This window comes from Sapajus apella, unplaced genomic scaffold (genome assembly GCF_009761245.1).
Source record: "Sapajus apella isolate SASKATOON/1434 unplaced genomic scaffold, GSC_monkey_1.0 scaffold43, whole genome shotgun sequence".
Taxonomy (NCBI): domain Eukaryota; kingdom Metazoa; phylum Chordata; class Mammalia; order Primates; family Cebidae; genus Sapajus; species Sapajus apella.
The window spans coordinates 1314471-1340891 of record NW_022436983.1 but is presented as its reverse complement, the minus strand read 5'-3'; the positions used below and the strand labels follow the sequence as shown (position 1 = coordinate 1340891).

At 49.5% G+C, this 26421-nt stretch overlaps 1 protein-coding gene across 15 annotated transcripts in view; it reads right to left on the bottom strand.

Annotated features, from left to right (window-relative positions):
- CAMTA1 (calmodulin binding transcription activator 1) overlaps positions 1–26421 on the bottom strand; it is a 954794-nt gene that overhangs the window by 635856 nt on the left and 292517 nt on the right. For all 15 annotated transcript variants that reach the window (XM_032301111.1, XM_032301103.1, XM_032301108.1 and 12 more), the window contains one exon: positions 13662–13729. In XM_032301111.1, the coding sequence (XP_032157002.1) occupies positions 13662–13729 (68 nt within the window). The remainder of the gene's footprint in view (positions 1–13661; positions 13730–26421) is intronic.

The window sequence follows — 26421 nt, the reverse complement described above, 5'->3', positions numbered from 1 at the left end:
GAATTCAAAGTTTGGCAATTACATCGAAGAATAATCCCCCCATGCAGTCTCTCCATTGGCCATCGCCACCATCACAGTTAACCATTTTCTAACCTGTAAATGGGCCCGTGGTGTGAAGCTGCCGCAGCCAGCACGGCCCCTCGTCCCTGGAGCCCACTTCCCTCCCAAAGCCTTAGCTGAGAGCCTGATCAGCAGCGGAGGGGCTGAGCACACAGAGATGGGAGCGGGAGTCGGTTTAAAGGAGCACAGAATGCCAGGAGACGCTGGGACAGGGGGTCTGACATCAGCCCGTCCAAGTAGCTGGCATTCGGGGGAGCTGAAGCTTGGTGCTTGGAGCCTCCGGGCATCCAGTTCCCCCCGAGCTCCTCTGCTTCTCCACACTCAGAAGGCCAGACCCCACTGGGTCTTTGCTGATAGCAGCTAATGGGACAAGGATACCTTCGGAGAGCCGGTGCCTCGGTCTTCCCATCAGTAAAATGGTATCTACATTGGCATATGAGCACTCTGGGTTCTTTCTACTTTCACCCTTGGACTTCCAGTTCATTCTCCACCACCACGGCAACCAGCCAAGGGGGTTAATAATAGCAACTCAGCTAGTTACCCTGTACAACACACCCCCACCGCTGGGAACCTCCACTGCACCTGGCATCATCCCCAAATTCCTAACCTGCCTGGCCAGCCTTCCCTAACCTCATGCCTACCTTCACTCCCCCGATGCCCTCCTGCCTCAGATCTGCTCAGGCTACCACAGCCATGCCCAGGGATACAATGCTTTCCTGCAACATGGGCGCGCGCGTGCACACACACACACACACACACACACACACACACAGGCAAGGGGCAAGCTCGTCAGGTCCCTCCCCAAAGCTCAGCCCAAACTCCCCACCCCATGCACTAGAGGGGCAGCCTCTGCCTGCACCTGACCTTTGTAGCACTCCTCACAATTGCAATTCTTATAAATGATCTGACTTGGTCACCACTATGTCCAATGCCCAGCACAACGCCTGGCACACAGGAAACAGAAAGTACTCACTAAGAGAAGAGTGGCTACCAACCAACAACGAAAGAAGGTGACGGTTCCGTGTCATGCAGCTCAGGAATAAACGGGCTCGCTCGTAGCCCCAGGAGAGGATGACACCTGTTCCCCAAACACAGCTCCATCAACCCCCAGCCTCAGAGGGGCAGCATCACCCAACACTGGTGAGCTGAATTAACTAGAGCGAGCCCATGACACTGGAGGCAGAAGGGCCATGGATTTTTGGTGTGAAAATATGTGGAAATGGCACATTTCATGGTGCCGGCTGTGCTCCTGGGGAGAAGGAAAAGTGTCTCATCTGCTTTCCCTCCTCCATCCTCACACACATATTTGTTCTTTCCATAATGCCATCACCTTCCCCAGACCTAGTAGTGGGCTGATTTCTCTGGTCCCTCGGCCTAGCTGCCATTCTACATGCAAATTCAATTCCACTGCAGGCAAAGGCCAAAAGAAAAAACTCAGATCCTGAATGCCTACAGATCCCTCCCAGGGGAGGGAGTGATGGGAAGTCACAACACCAGCCACCAACGCTTCAGCAAGCTCCCTGTCCTCGGCAGGGCAGGACCCTCCCCTCCCAGATGTGGCTGCCCCAGCCTGGACTCTCGCTCCCTCTTCCCCCCCAGTCACCTCAAACTAAACAGCCAAATTAACAATAAATTCCCTGCCAGGTGAGGTCAGGAGTAGCCAGTATAGAAAAATTAATTTTTTCTTTTAGGAGAAAATTTCCTCTACCCAAAAAAGTTCATCTAAGACACATAACAAACAGAAGACAAATTTTCCTAGAGGCTTCTTAGAAGAGAACAGTGACTAATACAGGAAGGGGTGTGTGTGTGTATGTGTGTGTGTGTGTGTGTGTGTGTGTGTGTGTGTAGGTATTTACATGTTTTTATGTGTATATATGTATATGTGTGTTTCTGTGCTCTGTGTATGCATTATGTTGAATATTTGCTTGCACATGTGTTATGTGTACATGTGTGTAGTAGTGTGTGTATGTCCATGTATATACTTCTGTGTCTGTGCCTGGGTACATGCATATGTGAGTCTGTGCCTACATGTGTGTATGTGTGTTTCTGTGCTATGTGCAAGCATGTATTGTGTGTTGCAAATTTGTTTATGCATGTGTGTTGTACGTGTGTACTTGTGTATCTGCATATGTATGCTTCTGTGTCTGTATGTGCCTGGGCACATGCATATGTATGTGTCTACATGTGCAAGTGTGCTGTGTGTGTATGTGTGTACATGTGTATGTGTGCTGTGTACGGGTATGTGTGCTGTGTGTACGTGTATGTGTGCTGTATATGTGTGTACATGTGTATGTGTGCTGTGTGTACATGTGTATGTGTACTGTGTATGTATGCTGTGTATGCTGTGTGTGTACATGTGTGTGTGCTGTGTACATGTGTATGTATGTGTGCTGTGTGCTGCATGTGTACATGTGTATGTGTGCTGTGTGTACATGTGTATGTGTGCTGTGTGTGTACATGTGTATGTGTACTCTGGGTGTACATGCGTATGTGTGCTGTGTATGTGTGCTGTGGGTGTGTACATGTGTGTGCTGTATGTATGCTTTGTGTGTACATGTGTATATGTGTACATGTGTATGTGTGCTGTATGTGTGTACATGTATATGTGTGCCATGTATGTGTGTACATGTGTATATGTGCTGTGTGTATGTGTGTTCATGTGTATGTGTGCAGTGTGTGCATGTGTTGTGTGTACATATGCATGTGTGCTGTGTGTATGTGTGTACATGTGTATGTGTGCCGTGTGTGTGCTGTGTGTGTGCTTTGTGTGTGTGTACATGTGTATGTGTGCTGTGTGTATGTGTGTACATGTGTATGTGCTGTGTATGTGTGTACATGTGCATGTGTGCTGTGTGTATGTGTGCTGTATGTGTGTACATGTGTATGTATGCTGTGTATATGCATGCTGTGTATGTGTGTACACGTGTATGTAAGCACACACACACCACACAAAGCAAATGCTCAAGCGAAAGTGGGCTATGCAGTAGAGCTGGAGAATCAGAAAAGATTTCCTGCCTTTGTTTTTGGTTTATTTTTAATTTTTTTAGAAAGCTCCATAATGAAGGACTGTGGAAAATCTAAGAATAGCAGACAGTAATACCTCCTAGCCAAACAGCACAAGGGTAGAATCTCCAGCCCAGAATACCCAGATGATCTGGTGATTACTCATTACACAGAAACTTATGAATTGCAAAACGTCCTTTATTCCGAGAACTTGCCTTCCCACTTCGCAATGCCACAAGGCCCACGGGCCAGCTCCCTTTTCCTTTCCGTGGGCAGCGAGCAATGACTTATTAGATCAGAACTGATCCAGAGGAAACACCACGGATGCCAGTCCAGGCCCATTACAGAAATACCAGACAGTCCTAACTTTCCAAACCCAGGAGAGGGGCTGAAGATGCTAAGAACAAACTGCAGGGCAGCAGAAACAAAACAAAATGACCGTCGATGGAAACGGACGGGGCGTGCAAATACCTATCGATCTACGTGAGCACAGTGCCAGGGAGCTGTGTTATTCTCAGAAGTATTCATCACTGCCAGCCTGTCCTGCTTAGAGATGCTGGCAGGCGTCACCCTGGGCGGGCAATCTCCTGTCGGGGCGCCCCAGCATGCATCACAGACGCCCTGGCATGAAGCCCCTGTCATGAAGGCTTTTGTCTCGCTATAATCCAAAGAAGACACATGCAGAACCATGTAAAAATAAAAGCCACAGAGATGCCACCATCAGGGGACATGCACAGCATAGTGGATGGCCCTGGTGGTCCCCAGGATCCCTGAAATCCTGCTCAGGGAGAGGCCACACCATGGCCCTTGTGCCAATGCCAGGAAAGGCTCTACACTAAGAGTGGTGCCTTAAGAAGGCGGAGAGGAGGCCGGCACCGGGACTTGGTGCGGGTCGGGCTGCACACCTGGGCCCTCGCACACAGGAAGGATGCGTACATATGTGTTGGCAGCAGGATTTCCCAGCCTGAGCAGTTGTGCACTTAGAAACACTTAGAAACCTCCAAACTGCACTTGGAGGCATTTCTTCCTGCAGACTGAAAAAGACTTGGAAAAAGAGAAAAAAGCAAGAGAGGGAAACAGCAAGTTAGCTCGAGAGCGAGCAGGAAATGAAGAGGAGAGAGAGGAAGGATGAGAGCACAAGGGGAGCGGGTCCCATTCGCACAATTCTGGGCGAAGACCAGCGAGGAAGAAATAGGGCTGGCTCGCAGGGAGGACGTGGCATCGCTAGTCCTAACCAGTGACAGTAAAGGAATGAAAACAAGTATAAACCCACAAGGAGAAAGCCAAGGGGAACAGAGACGAGCGTGGATAAGAGACGCCAACACATTCTAGAGAGACGGGAAGCAGATGCAGGGTTGGGAGCTGACACAGCCAAATCTAGGAAGCGGAAACCCGAGTGCCATACAGGGGACACCAGGAACAACACGCTAATTGGCCTGCCAGGCCTCCAGAAGACTCGCGAATTGGAAGCAGCAGGTGCCACAGAAGGCGGAAGTTAGGAATGGGGTGGGAGGCAGAGGGAGCTCGCAGATCTGTGTGTGGGGGGCGGGTACACCCACAGGGTCCTGTGTCTACGCTGAGCAGACAGGCAACCAACCCCTGGCCTCTGCCCCAGTGGGAGACACATCAATTCTCTGAAGAGTTGAAATCTGGTAAGACTCCAAACTTGGAAACAGCAGAAGAGAGGCAAGAAACACAGGCTAGAAACTGGGAGAATGACATGATAGCTCTCATTCCCAATGCTGGCATTCCCAGTCCCCTGCCCTGCCTGGTTCTCAGACTGCTAGCAGCCAGGCCAGCTCAAACTAGGCAGCACATTGACCAATCCTTGTCAGGAGAACCCAGAGGGCTCCAGAGAAAAATAGTAGAAATGCTGAACCTCAGAGTTACCAACAGAAAGCTGACTCCCTCCATGAACCAGCCCCTCCCCCAGGTATGGAAGAGCCCAGCATCGGACACAGTAAGAAAGCTAAATCCTCAGTTAGCCTCTGAGGAAGCTGGAAGATGATGTCTAAAACTGACAAATCAAGAAATAGCAGAGTCAACATATTTAGAAATCTGGAGGTAAATATCAGAACCAAAAGAGTGGAAAGCAGCCGCCCCTGGGAACCAGGATTGAGCTGTAGGGCAGAGGCCACTGCCTTTTCTTACAAGCATTTTAGGGCCATTTGACATACTAAACTAAGTACATGTATAATTTTTATAAAAATAAAAATAATAAAAGAAGGGGGGTGGGCACGCTGATGCACACCTGTAATTCCAGCACTTTGGGAGGCCGAGGCAGGTGGATTACTTGAGGTCAAAAGTTTGAGAGCAGCCTGGCCAACAGGGTGAAACCCCATCTCTACTAAAAATATAAAAATTAGCCAGGTGTGCTGGCGGGCACGTGTAATCCCAGCTACTCAGGAGGCTGAGGCAGAAGAATCACTTGAACCGGGGAGGTGGAGGTTGCATGAGCAGAGATCATACCATTGCACTCCGGCCTGGGTGACAGGGAGACTCCATATTAAAAAAAAAAAAAAAAAAATGGTGGGGGGGCAGGAGCCATAAGTTGGTAGCTGTCTAACCCAGGGAGGAATCAGAGACACAACACCAATGCTTCCTTCTTGGTTCCTCCAGAACACCTGGGACTTGCACTCCTGGCCCCAAGAAGTGAGGAAGGGTGGGATGAAGGTCGACCCTCAGCACTTGTGCTAAGAGACATGAGCCCTGGGCTGGTGCTGGTGGCTAAGTCGGCTGAGGTCACATGAGGCTTGCATGTCCTCTGATCAGGAGCCCAGCATGTGTGACACCCCCCATAGGTCATCAGTGCCCCTGCCTTGGCCACCTTCCTGGACACGGAGTGGGGTGGGGGCAGGGGGGGATGTGATGAAGTGGCCTCCATGGGTTGTCCCTGCTTTGACATTTTGCATTCTGAGATTAACTAGGATAAAGATAACTGGAATCCAGGGCAGACCTATTTCCATGCAGAGGCTGGGGACTTCCCTCCCACTGTCGAGACAGCGCCAGACACTCCATCAGGATACAGGCCACAGCTCATTCCCCGCCTCGTCCCGGAAATAGATGAAAACTATGTGACAGGTGCCTTGCGAGGAAATCCTCAGGCAGGAGGGCTCCCTGGGAATTCTGACAGACATGGGACCCACCAGCTCCCTCACCCTACAGTTGCCCTTTGGCTAACGATGGCCTCAGCCGAGGATTTACTGGATACCTTACACAAGTGCTGAAATGCACCTAACGTGACATGTCTCTGTGTTAATTTGAAGCGAGACCCCAGCTCAGCATAATGCAAAGGTTACCGTGCAGAAACCACTGCTGACCCAGTTTCCTTTTTCCTGCATAGTTCCAAAGTGCAGAGTCCTAAAATGAGCTGAGTCTAAAACCCATGCCCGCACGCACGCGCACACACGCACACACGCACACACGCACACACACACACACACACAGTTCCCCGACCCCTGCTAATCCTGCCCAGCTGAATACCTAAGAAGAGCTACAGAAGCAACTCTGGAATTTTTTTTTTTTTTTTTTTGAGACAGAGTCTTGCTCTGTCATCCAGTGCAATGGCTCGACCTCGGCTCACTGCAACCTCCATCTCCTGGGTTTAAGCGATTCCCCTGCCTCAGCCTTCTGAGTAGCTGGGACTACAGGTGCATGCCACCACATCCTGCTAATTTTTTGTATTTTAGTACAGATGGGGTTTCACCATGGCCAGGATGGTCTCAATCTCCTGACCTCGTGATCCACCTGCCTCGGCCTCCCAAAGTGCTGGCATTACAGGTGTGAGCCACCACGCCTGGCCAGGGAATTTTTTTTTTAATTGTGGTAAAATATATGTAACATTAAATTTCCCATTTTAACCATTTTTAAGTGTAAGTTGAGTGGCAGAGAGTGCATTCACATTGCTCTGCCACCAGCATCACCATCGTCCATCTTCCCCAACTGAAACACTGCACCCATTAAACACTAACTCCCCATTTCTCCTTCCCTCCACCACAGCCCTTGGAAACCATCTACTGTCCATCTCCAAAGCTGACTATTCTAGATCCCGCAGGCAGCAGACCACACAACGTGTGTCCATTCGTGTCTGGCTTATGTCACTGAGCGTCACGTCCTCAAGCTTCATGCAGGTTGCAAGAGGTATCAGGATTGCATTTCTTTCTAGCTCTGGGAATTTTTAAATGATTTTTGCAATTCTATTCTGGTCACTTGAGCAACTTTACCAGGAATAGGGCTTCCTTAGAAAATCCTGTAACTGTCTGCCCTGAGGAGCAGACGCCTTAAAGGTGGCCAACAGATTGCTCCCAGGAGTCTTATAGGGGTGCTGAACAAAGACAGGCCCCCACTGCACCGGGACCAGCCTGGGGCCTGATAACACAGGCTCTCTAGGAAGAGGCCTCTGCTCACAGGCTGACACCACGCCAGGACCCCAAGGAATGTCTAGGACAAAGAACCCATGGATGGCAGGGTCTGGGCACTGGCACTCCTGCATCCTGGGCAAACTTGCTGCTGTGAATGAGTCCATGCTCTGTCCACCTTCTGCCTACTCTACCCCATCGAAGCCCTGGCCTCCCTGCACACAGGCTGATAAGAGACAAAAGGGGCAGCATGACCCTGTCCTTGGGGAACGTGCCACCCCACTGGGGAAGAAAGACTTACTCATGATGGCTGAATTGGTAAACAACTGACAGCAAAGCACGTGCAGCTATGGGAGCAGGAAGGGAGAAGGGCTCGCTCTGAGTCGGTGAGTTTGGGGAAGGCTCCCAGGAACAGGCAGACCGGACTGGACTTGAGGGCATTAGAGGTGAGGTCAATGCAAAGTGAAGGCCAAAGTGGGGGACAAGAAAGATGTTCAGAGAGCAGCCAGCAGCTCCCCAACTGTAGCAGCACCTGGAGGTGGGACGTCAAGGAAAATAAACTGAAAAGGTGGGTTGAGACAGAAGGGTGACCTTAAAGACATCCCTGGAGGGGCTGGAAGCTCACAGTAAGTCTCTAGGGCTTTCAAGTAGAAGAAGGATGGAAAAAAAGGAATATTTCAGGAAAACCAATGGGAGGAGGAGTTTGGCTTAGAGAGGGAGACCTAGTGGGAGACATTTCAATACTCCAAACCTGACAGTGGCAGTGAGGACGCAGCCGAACCTGGGGGGAAACGTGAGAAAACGAGGATGTGAATTAAAGTTGGAAACACTGGCAGAGTTGGTGACTAATGAGATGCAGGGGACAAAGGGGAAAGAGGAGCCACCTGGAGTCCAAGGTGACGTCTCCAAACATGAGGCAGCTCTTCTAGAACCAGGGAAGTCAGAAGATGGAAAGCAGAGTCGGGCTTAGGGAGGGAGGAGGGAGGTTGGCGAGCTGGAGATGGTAACACGGCATCCAGGCGCCAGGGAGACAGAATCAGATGTGGGGAGTGATCCATGGAGACTTCACAGTCAGATCATGGAGCTGGGGAGTCCTGGGAGCCCCGAGAGGGAAAATGTGGGAAGAAAGAGCAGAGGTCACAGCTTGGTGTCCATCACCATCAGGGCGGGGAAAAGTCTGGGGCACTCAAAGCTGCAATGGACGGATGGGGTCGAGAAACCAGCAGGAAGAGGGTGGAAGCTCTCTCCGAGCCACTGGAGTCTTCTTGAAACTCAAGGCTCACTTTTCTCTTCCTTTCCTTCTAGACCCCCTCCTTCTACGAGGCTGTTTTATTGCTTATTGGCCAAAAAACATTTAGTGTTCATTATAGGAAAATTCTATTACTAGACCCTTAGTGCTTCCATGTTGAGGTGCTATCTATATCAATCTAATTAATTAATTAGATAATTAACAGCTTTTTCCAGCCTCTTTCTAACTGGTATAAACAGGATTCCCGGGAAGGACATGCTCTTACTTCGATCTTGAGGTTTGTGTGTCCCTGGCTTCCAGGGAAGGTTGCATATTTCCCAGGGGAGGAGGAATAAATTATTGGTATTGCTCAGTTTTACAGTCGCCTGCCTGGACTGGGCTCAGCCCTGCTCCCCGCCCTCTGGTGAAAGGGGCCTTCTCTCCCCCACGGTAATGTGCAGTTCTTCCACACTGCCTGTGACTGGGGGGCTAACTCCAATTCGGGGGTGGGGAGGCAGGGTAGGAAGCCCTCCTGGCTGGCACGTGTGAGCCACGCTTACTGACAAAGAGAACCTTTCCCTGGAGCCCGGTTCTCTTGGTTTGGAATTCACGGCAGTGAGAGGCAGAGAGGAATAGAGGAGCTATTGACGGGCTCCCTGGGAAGCCCCACACACACTCTGGGCAGTAGAGGCACACAAGCGAAGGTTATGGGCTTTGCAGTGAGATCATCCTGGGTTCACGTTCCAGTTCTAGCACTGACTCACCAGCAGCCCCAGGAAGGCACGCACCCTCCACACCTGGCAGAGCTGCCGGGAGGGCTTCAAAGCACAGCGTCTGGCCCATGGGCAGTGCCCGAGATCACAGTGCTGGTCCAACTGGACCATCCTGGGGCTAGAAATACCCAAAAAACAGTAGTGGAGAAAACCCAGGTCCCTTCCTTCACAACACTCAGGGTCACCTTTCTACGTCACTTTCATTCATTTCACGGATATTTCTTGAGGGTCTGGGAGGTATCCACACTGTTCTAGGTACTGGGGGTGCCCCATGAACAAGCCCCACTAAAAATCCCTCTCCTCTTGGTGCTAGCACTTTGGAGTGGGTCGGTAATGCATACATAAATTAAGCAAGGCAATCATAACAGACACAGTGTCAGAAGACGATGGGTGCTCCAGAGAAACGTAAAACCAGAAAGGAGGAAAGGGGGCTGGCTGGGTGGGGGCAGGGCGAGGCTTTAAATTGCATGGTCGGGGCACTTCCCGGAGAAAGGGACACCCAGTGGAGCCCTGCAGGAGGAGCTGGGAGAACATTCTAGACAGAGGGAGGGCACTCTTCATTCCAAGAGTCTCAACTCGCCTGGCAGGGTGGGGAGTGTGAATTTCCCTGGGGTATCCAAACAGTATTATTATCACACTGAGTACAGAGCACACAGCAAGTGCCAAATAAAGACGTTCCACAGGGTGATTTTTCAAACCGGAGGTCCCAGCTGCTGGGAGTACAATACGGGCTGTTGCAACACTCAGCATTCAGCTCCTCTGCAATACCACGGCTGCCCCTGGGGTCCCCAGCCCCGGGAGCCTCTGTGTAGCATACCTCATTATTAAACAGGTGAGCTGGGGCTCCCGGGGCCTTCTCTGTAATTAGGGCAGTATCTGAGCAAGGACTATATTTATAACCCCCAGCCGGCAGCAGGCCACAGAGACAAGCAGGGGGCCCCTCTGCAGCTCCTATACCAACATCTATATGTGAACTGATTACAACAATTAATTTAATAGGGATTCCTCCACACAAACAATGTATCATTTTATTAGGAAACTCTATAAATGTCAGTGGTGCAATTCATTTTTATTAATTTTCCAAAATGAAATTAGCAGTGGCGGCGGCGGCAGCAAACAGAAGTTGTATTGCCTTCTCGTTCAGCAGAGTATTGGTGTCATTAATTCCTTAATACCAGGAGGCCAGTTTGTATGAACTCAGCAGTTAACTGCACCAATTAATTTCAATACTAGAGATGGGGTGGGGGCGGGGGATGCAAACACAACTCAACAACTAATTTAGGAAGGTCCTTGAACAAGCACAGCAAGTTTCCCTCCTCCTGGGACAAGAAGCTTTCAAGTGTAAACACGGAGTGGATATTATAATACTAATAGGAAACCTTCCATCTTCACCCTCTGCCTTTAGGAAAGAAATTCGTCCTTCCAAAGCCTGGAGAAATCCTGGCAGATGTCTGCTGAAGTCGAAGGCTCCAGCAGGCTGGGGACTGCCCCGCAGATAAGAGGCACATGGACACAGACCCGCACGGCATACGAAGCAGAATCAGAAACATGACCACATTCAGTCCTCACCGTGACCCAGCAAGGACGGGATCGACATCGACTCCATTTTCTATATGAAGAAGAAAAAGCAGGCTGGGCGTGGTGGTTCACGCCTGTAATCCAAAGCACTTTGGAGGCCAAGGTGGGCGGATCACCTGAGGTCGGGAGTTCAAGGCCAGCCTGACCAACATGGTGAAACCCCGTCTTAAAAAAAAAAAAAGAAAAAGCAGAACTTTTAAAGGAGCAAAGATAACCTTTTCACAGTCACAAAGCCACTGAATGACAGAGCCAGAGCTCAGACCCGGATTTGTCCACATCTGAAACCCACCTCCCTTCTTCTGCCAGGGTGGGGTCTCTCGGCTCTGTGTATACCCCGGAAAGTCAAGCGAGTCAGGCAGGACCCTGAGTGACATCCCCTTTTCAACTGTAACCCAAATTCCAAAGGCCGAACCTCCAGGTAAAACCCCCGCCTTGAAATGTTCTGCTGTTCTGCCGTCAAACCCGGCGCGAGTCTGCATATCTGAAATCAGATGTCTGGCCTGGGACACATTCCAGAGAAGCTCACTCTGGCTAAGGAGGAGCTCTTCTCTTTCCACTTAGATTCAAAGACTGTTTCAGTGGGGAGTGAAGGGTGCACGGAGAGGCTGGTGGCTGCTTGAGATGAGAGCCACCCCTGGGAGTCAGGAAATAGTGCAGAGGCAGAAATCAGATGAGCCTCCTTTTCCCCCAGAAAACTAGGCCAGTGGTCCTCAAAGTGCAGTCCCGGACCAGCTGCATCCTACATCCTGGGAGCTTGTTAGAAATAACAAATGCTCAGGCCCCCCAGTGTACCTGTTGAATCAGAAACCTGGGGGTGGGGCCCTGTGGCCTGCACTTTAATGAGCCCCCAGCTGATTCTGATGCCTCCTCAAGTTTGAGAATGATGCCCTCAAAGAAGATGGCACAGAAGAAAGGGGAGATGGGCGCGGCAGGCTCTCTAGTTTCTGACACGGCAGTATTCACCAAACAGTGCGTTGTATTCCCATCCACTCTCCGCGGCCCGCCTCTACCCCCACTCTGTGGAAGGATGCCCTTCCCAGCCCCATTCGTGCTGGGCTTGGCCAGGGGACTTGCATCGGCCAGTGGATTTATCAGCAGGCATGACATATGATTCCACATCTGAGCAGGAGTTTTAACTGCACCTGCATCAGCTGCCTTGGCTTTGTAAGCCTTTGCCCTCCTCTGGGAAAAGCAAATGTCCCAGGCAGAGGGGGCTTCTCAGCCTAGGTCCCAAAGCAAAATGATGTATGCAGCAGACCTGACCTCAACCCAAAGCCACAGGAGGCCCACAGACCCATGAGGCAGAAAATAAAGGTTTGTTGTTTAAAGTCACTAAGCTTGCAGAGTGTTTCTTACACAGAATTATCACAGCAAAAGCGGATTGATATCAACTGTTTGATTTTATAGCAAAGGAAACCACAGTCCCCGCAGGCCGAGGCACTGGGGACTCCTGCAGAGGGACTCTCCTCCTGCTCTCAGGCTGGAGTTCAAGGAATCAACGCCACGTGGGGAAGGGAACCTCAACACCGTCTTCCTTCAGCAATACCCTCTAGCCCCCTTCAAAGGGGAGGACTGTGCCCTCATCTAAAAAATGCTAATCAGTAAACATTCAAGCTAATAATGTGATATTTTTGAGTACCTTCCAGAATAAATAAACATTCTTAAGGATGACCTTTCCCATGACTCAGGAAGGATGAACAGGTCAAGCCCATGGGCCATGGGCACAGAGGACACACCCAACCCTTTCCTGGTCCCAGCTAACAAACCTGGGGACTCTGGGGCTGCTGTCCAATGTGAAACCGACAGGACGTTCCACAACTTCAGTTCAAGCCTGCCGTCCAGGTGTCCTGTGTAAACCCCACTGCGGCTACCACCCTGCCAGCTAATAAACGCCTGAGCCCTGTCACTGCTAACAGAAAAATTGTAGCAATTGTAAGAGAGTGGCCATTTATTTCCGAAGCTCTGGAACATTCCAAAAATAAAAACCTGGAGTTGGGGAGGACAAAAGAGGCTGCCTTTTAAAATCAACCCTAAGTCCCAACACCACCGCTCTTCACGCAAGGGTAACATCACTGGTGCTGGCGGAACGCAGGTCGGCTCTATTTTGGCCAATTCCCTCTATTCCCAAGTGGTGAGAGAGGCTAAGTGTTTGCAGCAGTTAGCAGGTTCAAGGACATTTACTACATAATAAACTGCGAGCTTAGCCATTGCTTCTGATTTGGGGGGATCTCTTTACCACCAATCAAGAATAACTTGGCTTTCAGTTTGTAAGACACGTTGAGATAAAAGTGGGCAGTTAAGCTGGTTTCTCTTTCTTTAAAAGCTCGTTTCTAGAGAACACTAGTGGCAGGTGAAATTCCCAAAATAAACTTCCCCGGAGACTCCTGCCTGTGAAGACTTCCAAGCACCCGGCTGAAGGATCCAGCCGTCAGGTTACAAGTTCCAACCGGCGGATGGCACTTGCGCTCTTTCTAATCCATCTGACGGTATTCGCTGCCACCGTCTTACGTCAATGAATGAGACCTCAATGTCGAACGCCATCCAGCACAACAGGGCACTTTCAACTCGCTGCCCAGGAATTGACTGGCCAAACCAGGTAATCAATGCAAATCAATCCACTTACTGTACATATTTGAAAAACTGCAAGATCTGGGACATTACCTTGTCTTAGGGGAGGTGGTTAGCCATTCTTCGTGTTTCTCAAATGTTATTAAATAAGCTGCGATTTCCTGAAACAGAAGAATAAAAAGATAATAACAACAATTAGCTCACGTTGGATCCCGAGAGGTAAGAAAGCTTTTGCTGTTTCCCAGCTGCTGTTTTCCTTTGCGAGCCTGGAACTCCAGCTCTGCTAGAGAAACCCTCAACCTGGACTCTGTGTCTATTCTGATTGTCTAAGTCCTTTCCATTCAACCTGCCACATGGTAATAATCAAAGCACTGGGCCTCCAACGATGAGTCGGTGGCAAGGACGAAAGTCTTTCTCGGTGGGAGGAAGACATCAGACACCATTTCAGATTCTGCATGTCATTAATTGAGGGAGGGAGAAACGCATGCCAACAAGAGGTCCCCACGATGCAAGGTCATCACTGAAAAGTTTCATCCTTTTCTGAAGCTGGACGAATCTGTCATCTTTGTCACAAGAGACGTGTTCTCTCAGCTTCATCCCCAACCCCCTGAGCCAAATCACATAAAGATTAAACAGAAAAGACACGATAAAGCCATATTCCAGAGAGGAAGTGGGGGGAGAAATAAGTTAACCTTTCTCGCTACTGATAACTTAAATCTAGTGAGCAGCGCTTCCAAAAGAAGAGCAACGTCAGCAGAGTTTAAGGTAGAGATGAAGAAAATGTGGGCACCTGAAGGTAAATTAAATATTTATAAACACAACAACATCACTGCAGATAGAATTACTGATTTATTAATAATTTCCATAAAAAGCCAGTGAGTGACATCAACATAAGTCATTGCTCCAGCTCGAGGCATTATATGGGCCATTACTTCCAACTCCAAAAGGATCTGCTAACATGAAATTGGCAGGGATTGTAAGTTAAATTAAGGTTGGACTAGTACACATTTCCCTTGATCTTGGTGATGCTACAACACGGAGCTGCTGCCCTGAGTATCAGGAAAATGCAGAGGGGAGGCCTCCAACTCAGCTCTCTCTGCAGCCAGGGTTCCTAGAGGGTTCCTGGGAATGTGGCAGCCCCCCTGCCTGGGGGTGAGCAGCCTCTTTCAGCTGGGACATAATGGAGTTGACACCTGTGACCAGATATGCTAAACTTGGCCTTGAGAAGGAGGCAAAACCCAGGAAGCAGAGCAGGTGAGAGTAGAAAATATCCATGAGGCTATGCAGTCCAAAGACCACTGGCCAAGTGGAAATCAAGGCCTCACACACCATGGGAGCTGGCCACTGCCACAAGGCAGCCAGTGATTGGAAACAGAGTGCCCAAGCCACCTCTGTCCGGAAGCCTGGACCTGACAAAGAACCTGGGAAGCAGAAGCCTATAGCAAAAATAGAGTTGCTTCACTGTGCAAGTTTCCATCACTGACTGCAGCTGAAGAAATCATAAATAAGCAGCTGATCAACCAGCACATTGTTCTCTCATCCCTGAGCCTTTTCACGTTTTATTTCCTCTCCTTAGAAAAATCTTTCCCTGAGGTCTCACTGCAGATGGATCCTTCCTCTGGCTAGCCCTCCCTAACTATTCGTGGTGGCGTCAGTCATCCCTCCTACTTGCTCAGATGCCACTGGCACCTTCTTCCAGTGGGCAGGATTTATAACTCTGCATTCTAATTGCTTGTTTACTTGAATAACATCCCCCATTGGCGCATGAGAAGGATAAGGAATATGTCATCACTGACATATCCCCAGGACTTAACAGTGTCCTGGGGCACACAGGAAGCACCAGATAAGTGTTTGTTAGACAGATGGCTGGAAGAATGGATGGATGGATGGATGGATGGATGGATGGATGGATGGATGGATAAATGGATGGATGGACAGATGGACGGACAGACGGATGGACAGATGGATAGACGGATGCATAGATAAATGGATTTATAGACAGATGAATGGATGGAGGGATGGATGGACGGACAGATGAACGGATGGACGGATGGATGGATGGATGAGTGGATGGATGGATGGATGGATGGATGGATGGATGAGTGGGTGGATGGATGAATGGATGGATGGATGGATGGATAAATGGATGGATGGACAGATGGGCAGATGGATGGACAGACGGATGGACAGATGGATGGATGGATGGATGGGTGGATGGATGGATGGATGGATGGATGGATGGATGGATGGATGGATGCATAGATGAATGGATTTATAGACAGATGAATGGATGGAGGGATGGATGGACGGACAGATGGACGGACAGACGGATGGATGGATGGATAGATGAGTGGATGGATAAATGGATGGATGGATGGATGGATGGATGGATGGATGGATGGATGGAGAAGTGGATGGATGGATGGATAAGTGGATGGATGGATAGATGGATAAGTGGATGGATGGATAGATAGATGGATAAGTGGATGGATGGATGGATGGATGGATGGATGGATGGATGGATGGACAGATGGACGGACAGATGGATGGATGAATAGATGGATGGAATGGGATGGGGCAGGAAAAACATGTATGGCAGAAGTAAATACACATGCAGAAGTGTGTTGTGTGTCTGTTACTGAAGATAGTTGACACAAGAGCTTAAAACCTGCAAAACGCAGCCGTTCATGGATAAAATATTTCAGTTATTTAATTAACTCTGTGTCACTGTAGGAAGGCAGCATGGTATCACAGTTAAGAGCACATGCCTTAGAAGCAAACAGTGTCCTGGCTTTGGGTACCAGCTCGGCCTCTTATTAGCTATATCATCTTGAGCACGTTACCTAACCTGTCTAGATGAGTTTCCTATGAAACTGGGAGAATATCAGCTCATGGGGCAGTTCTAAGGAATGATCATTGTAAATACACTGGCTGGCAGATAGCATGCCCTTAAACAATAGCTGCCATGAATCATTACAAGATCTACGTGGTGTGAGCCACCTGTCTAGCAGCCCCTGATGAGGTCACAGCTACCAAAATGGTCTAAGTCAGAGGCTGCCACCACTGCTGGATTAATCATCATCTGTCACCCCCACCATCCCAGATACCACCACATGCCCATGCCTGCAGATATGAATGGTAACATTGGAATGACCGTTCAGAGTCGGTTTGTTGACTGGTTCCTTTGGCTTCACAAAACCAGTGCAGATCACGGCTGGAGTCAGTACGTGGATTTACTAAGCCACTTGTCATGTGTATCAGCTCATCTGCCTGAACTTCAGGTGATCTGGGATTCAGAGTAATAGCCTGTGCAGCTGGAACCCCCGATCCATGGCCCTGCCCAGAACCATGCCAAGAGAAGTGACCCTTAGTGGCCCAGGGATTGGGAGGTGCAATGCATCCCAACCACCTCTAGACGTGTGACTTGTTCCAAAACCCTGGACACCCAAAGAAGACTCATGGACCTCCTTTAGGCAATACTCACCCCAACCCAGCAGAGCTTCTACCGCTATGGCCCTCTGAAAAGGAAAAATTGCCTGGACCACTTACTGCCTTCTGTGTTTACTCTGCAAACACTTACCAAGCATCTACTGTTTACCAGGCAGGGAACAAGACCACTATGGAGCCCACCATTCAGAAGCTCACAGTTGAGCAATGGGTACAGGCAAATCAACACAATAGTATGTGCGAGTGCTGTTACAGGGTCACCTCTGTGGCCAAACTTAGGGGTGTCACCCCATGTCTAATGAGCTTCTGTCAAGCAAGCAGAGGCCCAGGAAATCACGATGATGTAGGAACTACCTGTGAGCACCCGCCACTCTGTCCTCCACCCCCCAAAGGTAAATTTTGCTTCTCCCAATCCAGAACACCTCCCATGCACACAGAGCCCCTCTGAGAGCAGCCTTTCTGAGGAAGCTGAATGCCCAGCCCCAGGCTCCCACCTCTGTTATGCTCAGGTTGGCTGGGCCCTAAAGCTGGACTCACCCGCCAGGGACTGTCCTATGCTGCTGCACGAACCCAGCTGGATGGAGCACGTCTAAGTTACCTGTCTAATGCCAGGCCCCTGCTGCCCAGCCTTCCCAGCCCATGGCCCTTCCCCAGGCCACCTCCTCATCAAATGGGCAGACCACAGGTGAGCCTGCCTTGCAAAAGCTCAGGAACTGGTTTAGAGAGATTTGCCAAAGAACAAAAACCACATAAAGTATTAGGTGCTAAATGGCATGGAGCCATGTAAGAGCCATCCAAATTCAGGGTAACTGGGGGGGGGGAAGGACTTCACCATCTGTGACATTGCTGCCATCAATGTCACCAGTGCTAGGGCAGGGGAGGCACTGCCCTAGGACTTACATGGGACCATCTCATTTAATCTTCACAACAAACTATGAAATAGGAACCATGGTCATTTTACAGGTGTGGAAACTGAGGCACAGAGTGGTTAAATGACTTGCCTAAGGTCATATGCCAGCACCTTTAGAACCAGAACCCAAACTCATGCTGAATGGCTCCCAGGCTCACATTCTGCACCACTGCTCTGAGTTTCAGAAAGAATAGCCACAGTGTGCTTGAATGAGGGAGAAAACAGAAAACTCGTGTGTGAAGACCTGGATTTTTCTCAGCCCAGGCTGACACTGACCCAGGGTCATTGCCCAGCCCCACCTCCCTTCTGTGGACCAGGAGGAGTCCGGACTGAAGCTCCCTCAGTGGGATTCTCTCCTGGCAGGATCAAGCTCACTGCCGCCCCAAAAGCCTAGTTCAACTCATGAGAGCCTTGACGTCAGTGACAGGCCAAATTCCTTGTCTCCGTGGAACCCTTGGGTTAAAGCATCATAGGAAGAGGCAAAAGCAACACACAGAGCTGGAGGTGCTCCTGTCGAGGAGGGGAGGGAGTTGTAAAAAGAAGGGCTTTTAGCTCCACGGTCTGGCCTCTCTCTCTTTTTTTTTTTCAGTAGAGACGGGGTTTCCCCATGTTGGCCAGGCTGGTCTTGAACTCCTGACCTTGTGATTCACCCGCCTCGGCCTCCCAAAGTGCTGGGATTACAGGCGTGAGCCCTCACACCCAGCCTGGTCTCTCTTCCCCCAGAGGTCCACAAACCTAGGACCCCAAGGAAGGCAGATGAAAACACAGGTCTGCTCTATCTCATCTTGACAGAGGAAAAAACTGAGGCACAACACAGGCAAGAACGTCTCCAAGCTCAGCATGCTCATGATGGAGCCACACCAGGACTCCACACTTGCAAGGCATGTGCGTTCCTTCCCCGACACTTGCTGCCCCTCAAACACAAGTCTGGCTTGAAAGACTCATAGGAGGCTGGGCAAAAGCACAGCCAAAGGAAGTGAAAACAGGAACTCAAAGAAAAACATAGACACACATGTGCACAGCAGCATTGCTCACAGTAGCTAAAAGGGGGAAGTCCCCCAAGTATCCGCAGACAGATTAATGGATAAACCAAATGCATCATGGACATGGACGTACAATGGCATGTTATTCAGCCATAAAAGGGGATGAGGTTCTGACACCTGCTACTACATGGATGAACGCTGAAAACAGGATGCTAAGTGAAAGAGGCCAGGCACAGGAGGCCCTGTATTGCATGGCGCCACTTACAGGAAACATCTAAAATAGGCAAATCCATAGAGACAACATGCAGATTCGTGGTTGCCAAGGGTCAGGGGAAGAGGGTGATGGGGAGCAACTGCTAATGGGCGTAGGGTTTCCTTTGGGGCTGGTGAAAATGTCTGGAGCTAGATGGCTGCATAACCTTGTGAATGTACCAATGGCCACTCATGGTGAATTGTATGTTATGTGTCTTTTACCACAATAAACATAAAAAGGAGAAGAAGGAAGAGGCATAGACACCCAGCCAGATACGGCACTGAGGTGAAGGAAATGGGAGCCCTCCCACCTATGCAGACAGCCCCTGAGCCCGAAGGACCACGCACACGTGCCTGGTGGCCTCTCCTGCCCTGGCTACCTTACTTCCTCCTCCTCCCAGATCCTAAACACACATCGATGCTGAGAAGAATGACTCGACTGTCAAGATGAAGAAATTCACCGTAGGCTCCAAAACAAAGACTGTCCAGCTTGCAGATTTTAAATGTCTAGTTCGTCCTTTGGACGTTCAAATAGAAAAACTGCCACCAAGGTGCGACGTCTGTGTGTTGCAGGGGCTCAGGAGAACAAACTGGCAGGGTCCCAGACAGGCCCCTCTGTCTGCTCAGCAGATAGTTTGGTGCCTGCAGACCAGGGGGGCAGGTGGGCCCTTCCCCAAGGCTCCCAGCAAGACACATCAGGAAGGGAGGCCTGGGCAGGACTGGGGGCTGCAACGCTGCGCCTGGCATCACTGCCTGCTCACACGCCATGCTGCCATGCATCCACCTCCACCATGCAGAGGCATGTGGGTCACCCACCATCCAGTCCCCAAGCTGATGGGTTCTGAGGGGGGACTGCGAAGCCTGTGTCAGGAGACAGCCAGCAGGGCGCCAGCAGGGAGCCAGCAGGGCTGGAGGGTCCCAGCACAGGCTGCCTCACGGGGCTGGCAGGTGAGCACGCACTGCTGTGCCAACCTGGCTCCCGCCCTTCATGCCTCAGCGCCTGTGCGCCAACTCTGCCCACATAACCTGTCAGGCCCTGTTCATCATCCAGCCTCTCAGGGGATTCCCCCTTGCTATGTCCCTCCACAGTGCAATGTAGCTTCTGGAACTTTCTCGGCAATGGCTGCACCACTCGGGCTTTCTCTTGCTAGGTCTGTGTGGGTGGTGGTTCTCCCCTCCTGGTTTTTCGGTATTCAGGGAGGGTCTGTGTCTTGGTCCGTCTGTCACTGTGGAGCCCTGCACGGCTCCTGTGCCCGAAGATGACTGCTGACACAGCAGAGACTGCGAAGCTCTATTCTAAAGGATGTCACCCCAAGAGCCCATGCCTGAGCCTCCCCGGAGATGGGTGAGGGGAGTGCATGCACAGACAAAGGTGCAGTTGCCATCGAGGCTCGGGTCCTGAGTGAGAGGTCACACAGCACCGTTCCTCCAAGCGCCCCTCATTTAGGAGGTAGCTCATGGCCAAGCTGTGAGTGCCAGAGCTGCACCGTCCAATGGCAACAGAACCTGAGCCACAACGCAAGGCACGTGTGTCATTTTAAAATTTCTAGACGCAATCGCTAATGCACGCGGGGCTTAAAACCTAGATGACAGGTTGATGGGTACAGCAAACCACCATGGCACGTGTATACCTATGTAACAAACCTGCACGTTCTACACATGTATCTCAAAACGTAATGTAAAATATAAAAATAATAAAATTTCCAGAAGCTACATTTTTAAAAGATAAAAGGAAAGATAAGAAATTTTAATATTTTATACTTTAACCCAATGTATCCAAGAGAGTACGATTTTACTAATTTTTAAAAAGTAATCATGTGCCTTCTCATACGCTTCCCCACTAAGGCCCTGTGTGTTTTCCACGGACAGCCAGCCTCTCTAGCTTGGCTCAGCCATATCTCAGGTGCTCAGTGCCACTTGTGGCTGCCATACTGGACGACCAGCTCTAGATGCAGATGTCACAGGAACCCACAAACAATATGCCTTCTGGAGCCAACGGCGGCCACCCCACTGCGCCCTCTGTGTCCCCAGGGGCTGACCTAGAGGCCCAGGTGTGGAGGAAGCTGTTTCACAGCACACACTTCCAAGGAGAGCAGGGGCCCCCTCAGTCCATCCCTGAGGTGACAAGCCATGTCCCCTCCAGTATGTGGGGAGGCTGCCATCCTCTCAGAGCGGCTGGATTCCCCTCCACTTCTCAGTCCCGGCTCTCTCTGCTGCCCCCACTCCCTCCCCAGAAGGAGCTCTCCACTGCAGGCTGTGTTTTGTCTCAACCCCACAGAACCCCAGCCCAGAAAGATCAGCCTCCCCTCCCACAACGTCCCCTGGAGAGGCCCTTAGAACAAGCAGAGGGTCCCGCCCAGGTCTCTGAGACAGTCCAGCCTCCATCTGTCTTCAAGATACAGGTTCAATGTCAGGGAGGGAGGAAGGTCTCACTGTAACGAATTAAACAAACAACAAGTGTGTGTGTATATATATGTATTTATGTAAATATCTCCTGAGTTCAAGTAATAAAAATATCTCTATAGTCTATACAATCTCAGATATATTTTGCACACAAACATGGATTTTCAACCAAAGTATAATTTCTTAAAGTTGGTTTTTATGAGAGTTCTGCACAAGGGTTTTATCTGTAAGGTACCAAAGCTGACGGGGGAGGTGGGGGAAGAGGGAAAAAAAAGCCAAGGCTCCCCTAGCAGCTGGCCCCAGCATCTGCTAGAGCCACAAAATGCAATTATATTACTCCCAAACGAGAAGTAAAAATATCTTGTTTCCAATCCTCTCGGTTTTAAGACTCATACTTAATGTCCTCGGGGTATTTCAATGGTGCCAGATCTCTGTGTTATGTACTTTATTAGGGATGTGTGAATGTCATATTAATGACTTCTAACCAACATGTTTACAGTAAAAGCAAGTTTTCCCAGAATCCACCACTCCCTGAACTTGACGGAAAATAATTGGCCTTAATTTAAATAAATAAATAACCAGGCCCTGCCCTCTCCCAGTGGTATGATCCAGCGGCTTTCTCCAGGGCACCCATGCATGGAGCTGGCGGGCCCTCCTCCATGACAAACAGTCCAACCCAGGTCCCACAGGACACGGCTCCCTGTGAACATTCCTGTCCCTGTCCACTGAAGAACTTCCCAAGCACCCAGCTGGCCAAGCCCATACCCTGCACAGGATGCCCTGAATCCCCACCCACAAGTCAAAACCGACAGCCCCAATATTGCTTTCAAAATGACCAGCTCTTGCGATCATCAGCTAGCATACAGAATAATGGTTTATATGTTTTCATTTGCGTGGAATGCAACACAGCTCTACGCTGACAATTTAAGAGAGCAGCAGTGGTTAAGACTGTAAGGTGTCTGGAGGACTGTCTACAAAACGGTAACTAGCAATCCAGAATACATTCCTAACAGCCTGGGCTTCTGAAATGAAGCCTGGCCCCACTGGCTGTCTGTTATTTAGTCATAGTAAAGCATTCTTATGACCATCAAATTACCAATCAGTGAAGAAACAATGAGCCACCATAGAAACATCCACAGCCAGAGTCTGTAAAGAGCAATTCACCCGGGCTTTCATTCATTTATCTACACATTGGTTCACTCATTTGATGAATTATTGAGCACCTACAATATGCCAGGCACTATGCAAGGCCCTAACAGTACAAAGACACATGAGTAATGGCCCTTGGAAATACAGCTGGGAAGACAGATAGAGGGGCAGGATCCAGGCTATCATGTCAACAGCAAAACAGAGAGAGAGTGCCAAATTGGCAGCACGGACGATGCGTTCAGACTGAGAAGAGAAGGAAGGGTTGTGCCAAGGAGCTAACATTTCAACGGGGTCTTGAAGAGTGGGTAGGAGGTTGCCCAGCAGACACGAGGTCAAGGTATCAGGGAAGGGAAAGAGCATAAGGGAAAGCAGGAAAATGGGAGTAGCAAATGTGTTCAGGGAAATCTGAGCAATATAAAGTAATGAGAGTCCACAGGACAACGAAAAGAAGGGCAGAACTCAAAGCCAGATGGAGAGAGAGGCACCAAACAGTGGAGGAATTAAATTCCAGGCAATGGGGTTTTATCCATAAGAACCAGGGGAAGGCTCTTAAGCAGATGGGAGACACACAAAGAGCTGTTCTATCTGTCTGTCTGTCTGTCTGCCTGCCTGCCTGTCTGTCTATCTGCCTGTCTGTCTGTCTGTCTATCTATTTCAAGATGCAGTCTTGCTCTGTCACCCGGGCTGGAGGGCAGTGGCACAATCTTGGCTCATTGCAACCTCTGCCTCCTGGGTTCAAGAGATTCTCACGCTTCAGCCTCATGAGTACCTGGGATTACAAGGGCCTACCACAATGCCCAGCTAATTTTTGTATTTTTAGTAGAGACAGGGTTTCACCGTGTTTGTCAGGCTGGTCTCAAACTCCTGACCTCAAGTGATCCGCCCACCTTGGCCTCCCAAAGTGCTGGCGTTACAGGCGTGAGCCGCCGTGCCTGGGTAGCTGTGCTTTTTGGAAACATTACTCTGGTGGTGGCCTGGCAGAGAAGAAGCCGCTGATCGGAGACCATGCTTACGGTCCAGGATAGAAGCCACAGGACCCTGCACTAAGGCTATGGGGGTGGGGAAAATGGGACAGAGCTGAAAGTTTTCAAAAGCGAAATAAATGGGGCTTGAAAACCAATTGGCTGGGGAAAGGAGACAGTGAGGTAGTGAGGACACCTCGAAGCAAAAGTCACAAACTGGCAGCCCAGGGACTGATGCCACCCAGAGATGTGCCTGCCTGGTCCACACAGTCTTCTTGGCATTTGGCTTATCTGCCTAAAGACTAAGGGTCAGGGATTTCCAGCTTCTCTTGAAAAATAAGGCCTGGCAACCCCAGGCCTGCACACTGCACAGCATCCACTGCTTGGCGCTGAGAAGCTGCTGTCCATTTGGATGGGCCTGAGTGCTCAGAGGACCACCACCTCAACCCGCCGGCTTTCCTTACTGTCATGGCCAGCTTGGATTTGCAGGCCCTTGGCCTTGGGGCTCCTACTCCAGTATTTATGGCATTGGAAACTGAGTGGATTGTAAGACCATGAACCAATATAGGCAACCCAGAAAGAAACAGATTTTAGAACAGTGCGGTGCTAACCAGAACACTCACTGCCCCTTAATACAGTGACATGTGCTGATGAAGCCAGACCCAAGATTGCCCCAATTTCTATTTTGATATTGTTCCAGTCATCAATTCATTATCTCTGAGTTCCAGTTTCACCCTTCCTGGCCCTTCTTTGTGATACTGAGGCTGGACCCTGTAAACCTGTCTCCTTTGCCGGCACAGTAGAATGTTAAGCTTCATCAATAGGCAGCAATGACACAAACTTGGACGATGATCGTGGCAATGACACATCCCTTGTGGACCTCTTACCATCGCCATCATTATCATAGTCGTCACTATTATTCAGAGTGGAGTCCAGTAGCCATGCAGATGAGCTCCAGCTACACCCTCAGGACACAATCCCGCCACTGGCAGGCTGCTTTAGACCAGCTCTGTTCTGGTTGACGTCCTCAAGGGACAATTAGGGACTCCTACAGACCACTCCCAGCCCAGGCCCTTTAGCAGGCAGTGTGTTCCTTTGGTAGCCATGCACTCTTTGAAGAGGTTTGAATTTCGGCCAATGTCAGGGAGGGTCTTCTGGTCCTTATTTTATTGGCTGTCTACTTTTCCTCAGCCTAGAGTAGCAGCTACTGCTTTGCCCCTGATATTTTGGAAACACTTAGAATTCTCTTTCATCTCTGAATAATCGGCCACATTCTACTAGCTAGAAAGTCGTTATGTATTAAATTTTCTGTTTAAATAACCAAACGTGGCTGTCTCCTGATAGGATCCTGACTGACATAAGAATAATCCACCAGCCTGGCCAACATGGTGAAAACCCACCTCTATTAAAAATACAAAAATTATCCAGGCATGATGGTGGTACATGCCTGTAATCCCAGATACTCATGGGGCTGAGGCAGAAGAATCACTTGAACCTAGGAGGTGGAGGTTGCAGTGAGCTCAGATCATGCCATTGCACTCCAGCCTGGGCGACAGAGAGAAACTCCATCTCAAAAATAAAGAATAATAATAATAATTAATCCACAGTGCTGAGGATGTTTAAATCTCACTGATGTGTAATCCTAGAAAACACACTAAAAACTAGAGGGAGAATGAAAAAATACCTGAAAGAGAAGCAGCATGTGTTTGAGAGGAAATATCAAAGTGTCCCAGTGAGACCTTTATAGCAAGTTTCCTAGATGCCAGCCAGATCATAGATTGAAAGGCACCAGAGGAATGCATGTCCTACCCTTTAGTTTGTGAGAAGACCTGAATCTACCTATTTTGAGAGAGAAAAAGCATTTCTTTTAGAATAGGAAAAGTTACTCCATCTCCCTTTGGCTGTATGATTTGGGGGAAGTCACTCGATATCTCTGTGCCTCAGTTTCCTCTAATGCTTACCACGAATCTACATGTATTACTTTGTTTACTGCAATTATGTTATCCCATGTTTCAGGGGTTAAAACCCATTTTTAATCAGCATCACTGAGGTGTAATTTACACACAATAAAATGTACCCCATTTTAAATGTATACTCCAACAGATGTTAACAACAAATACATTATGTATCTATCACCATATTCATGATGTAAAACATTTCCAGGACAGGACCTTATAAGGATAATTTACTCAATACAGAATTCTAGAATGACAGATCGTTCCCCCTTTCAGCACTCAAGAGATCCAATTCCATTGTCTTCTAGTTTGCATTATTTTTAACGAGAAGTCTGCAGAAATTCTTATCTTTGACCTCTGTAATTTGTCTTTTTCCCCTCCTCTAGCTGACTTTAGGATTATTTTCTTGCTGGGCATGGTGGCTCATGCCTGTAATTCCAGCACTTTGGGAGGCCCAGGCGGTAGGATCACTTGAGGTCAGGAGTTCAAGACCAACCTGGCCAACATGGCGAAACCCCATCGTTACTAAAAGTAAAAAAAATTAGCCAGGCGTGATGATGTGTGCCTGTAATTCCAGCTACTTGGGAGTCTGAGGCACAAGACTCTTTGAACCTGGGAGGTGGAGGTTGCAGTGAGCCAAGATTGCACCACTGCACTCCAGCCTGGATGACATGACAGAGTGAGACTTTGTCACAAAAAGAAAGAAAGAAGAAAGAAGGAAGGAAGGAAGGAAGAAGGGAAGGGAAGGGAAGGGAAGGGAAGGGAAGGGAAGGGAAGGGAAGGGAGGGGAGG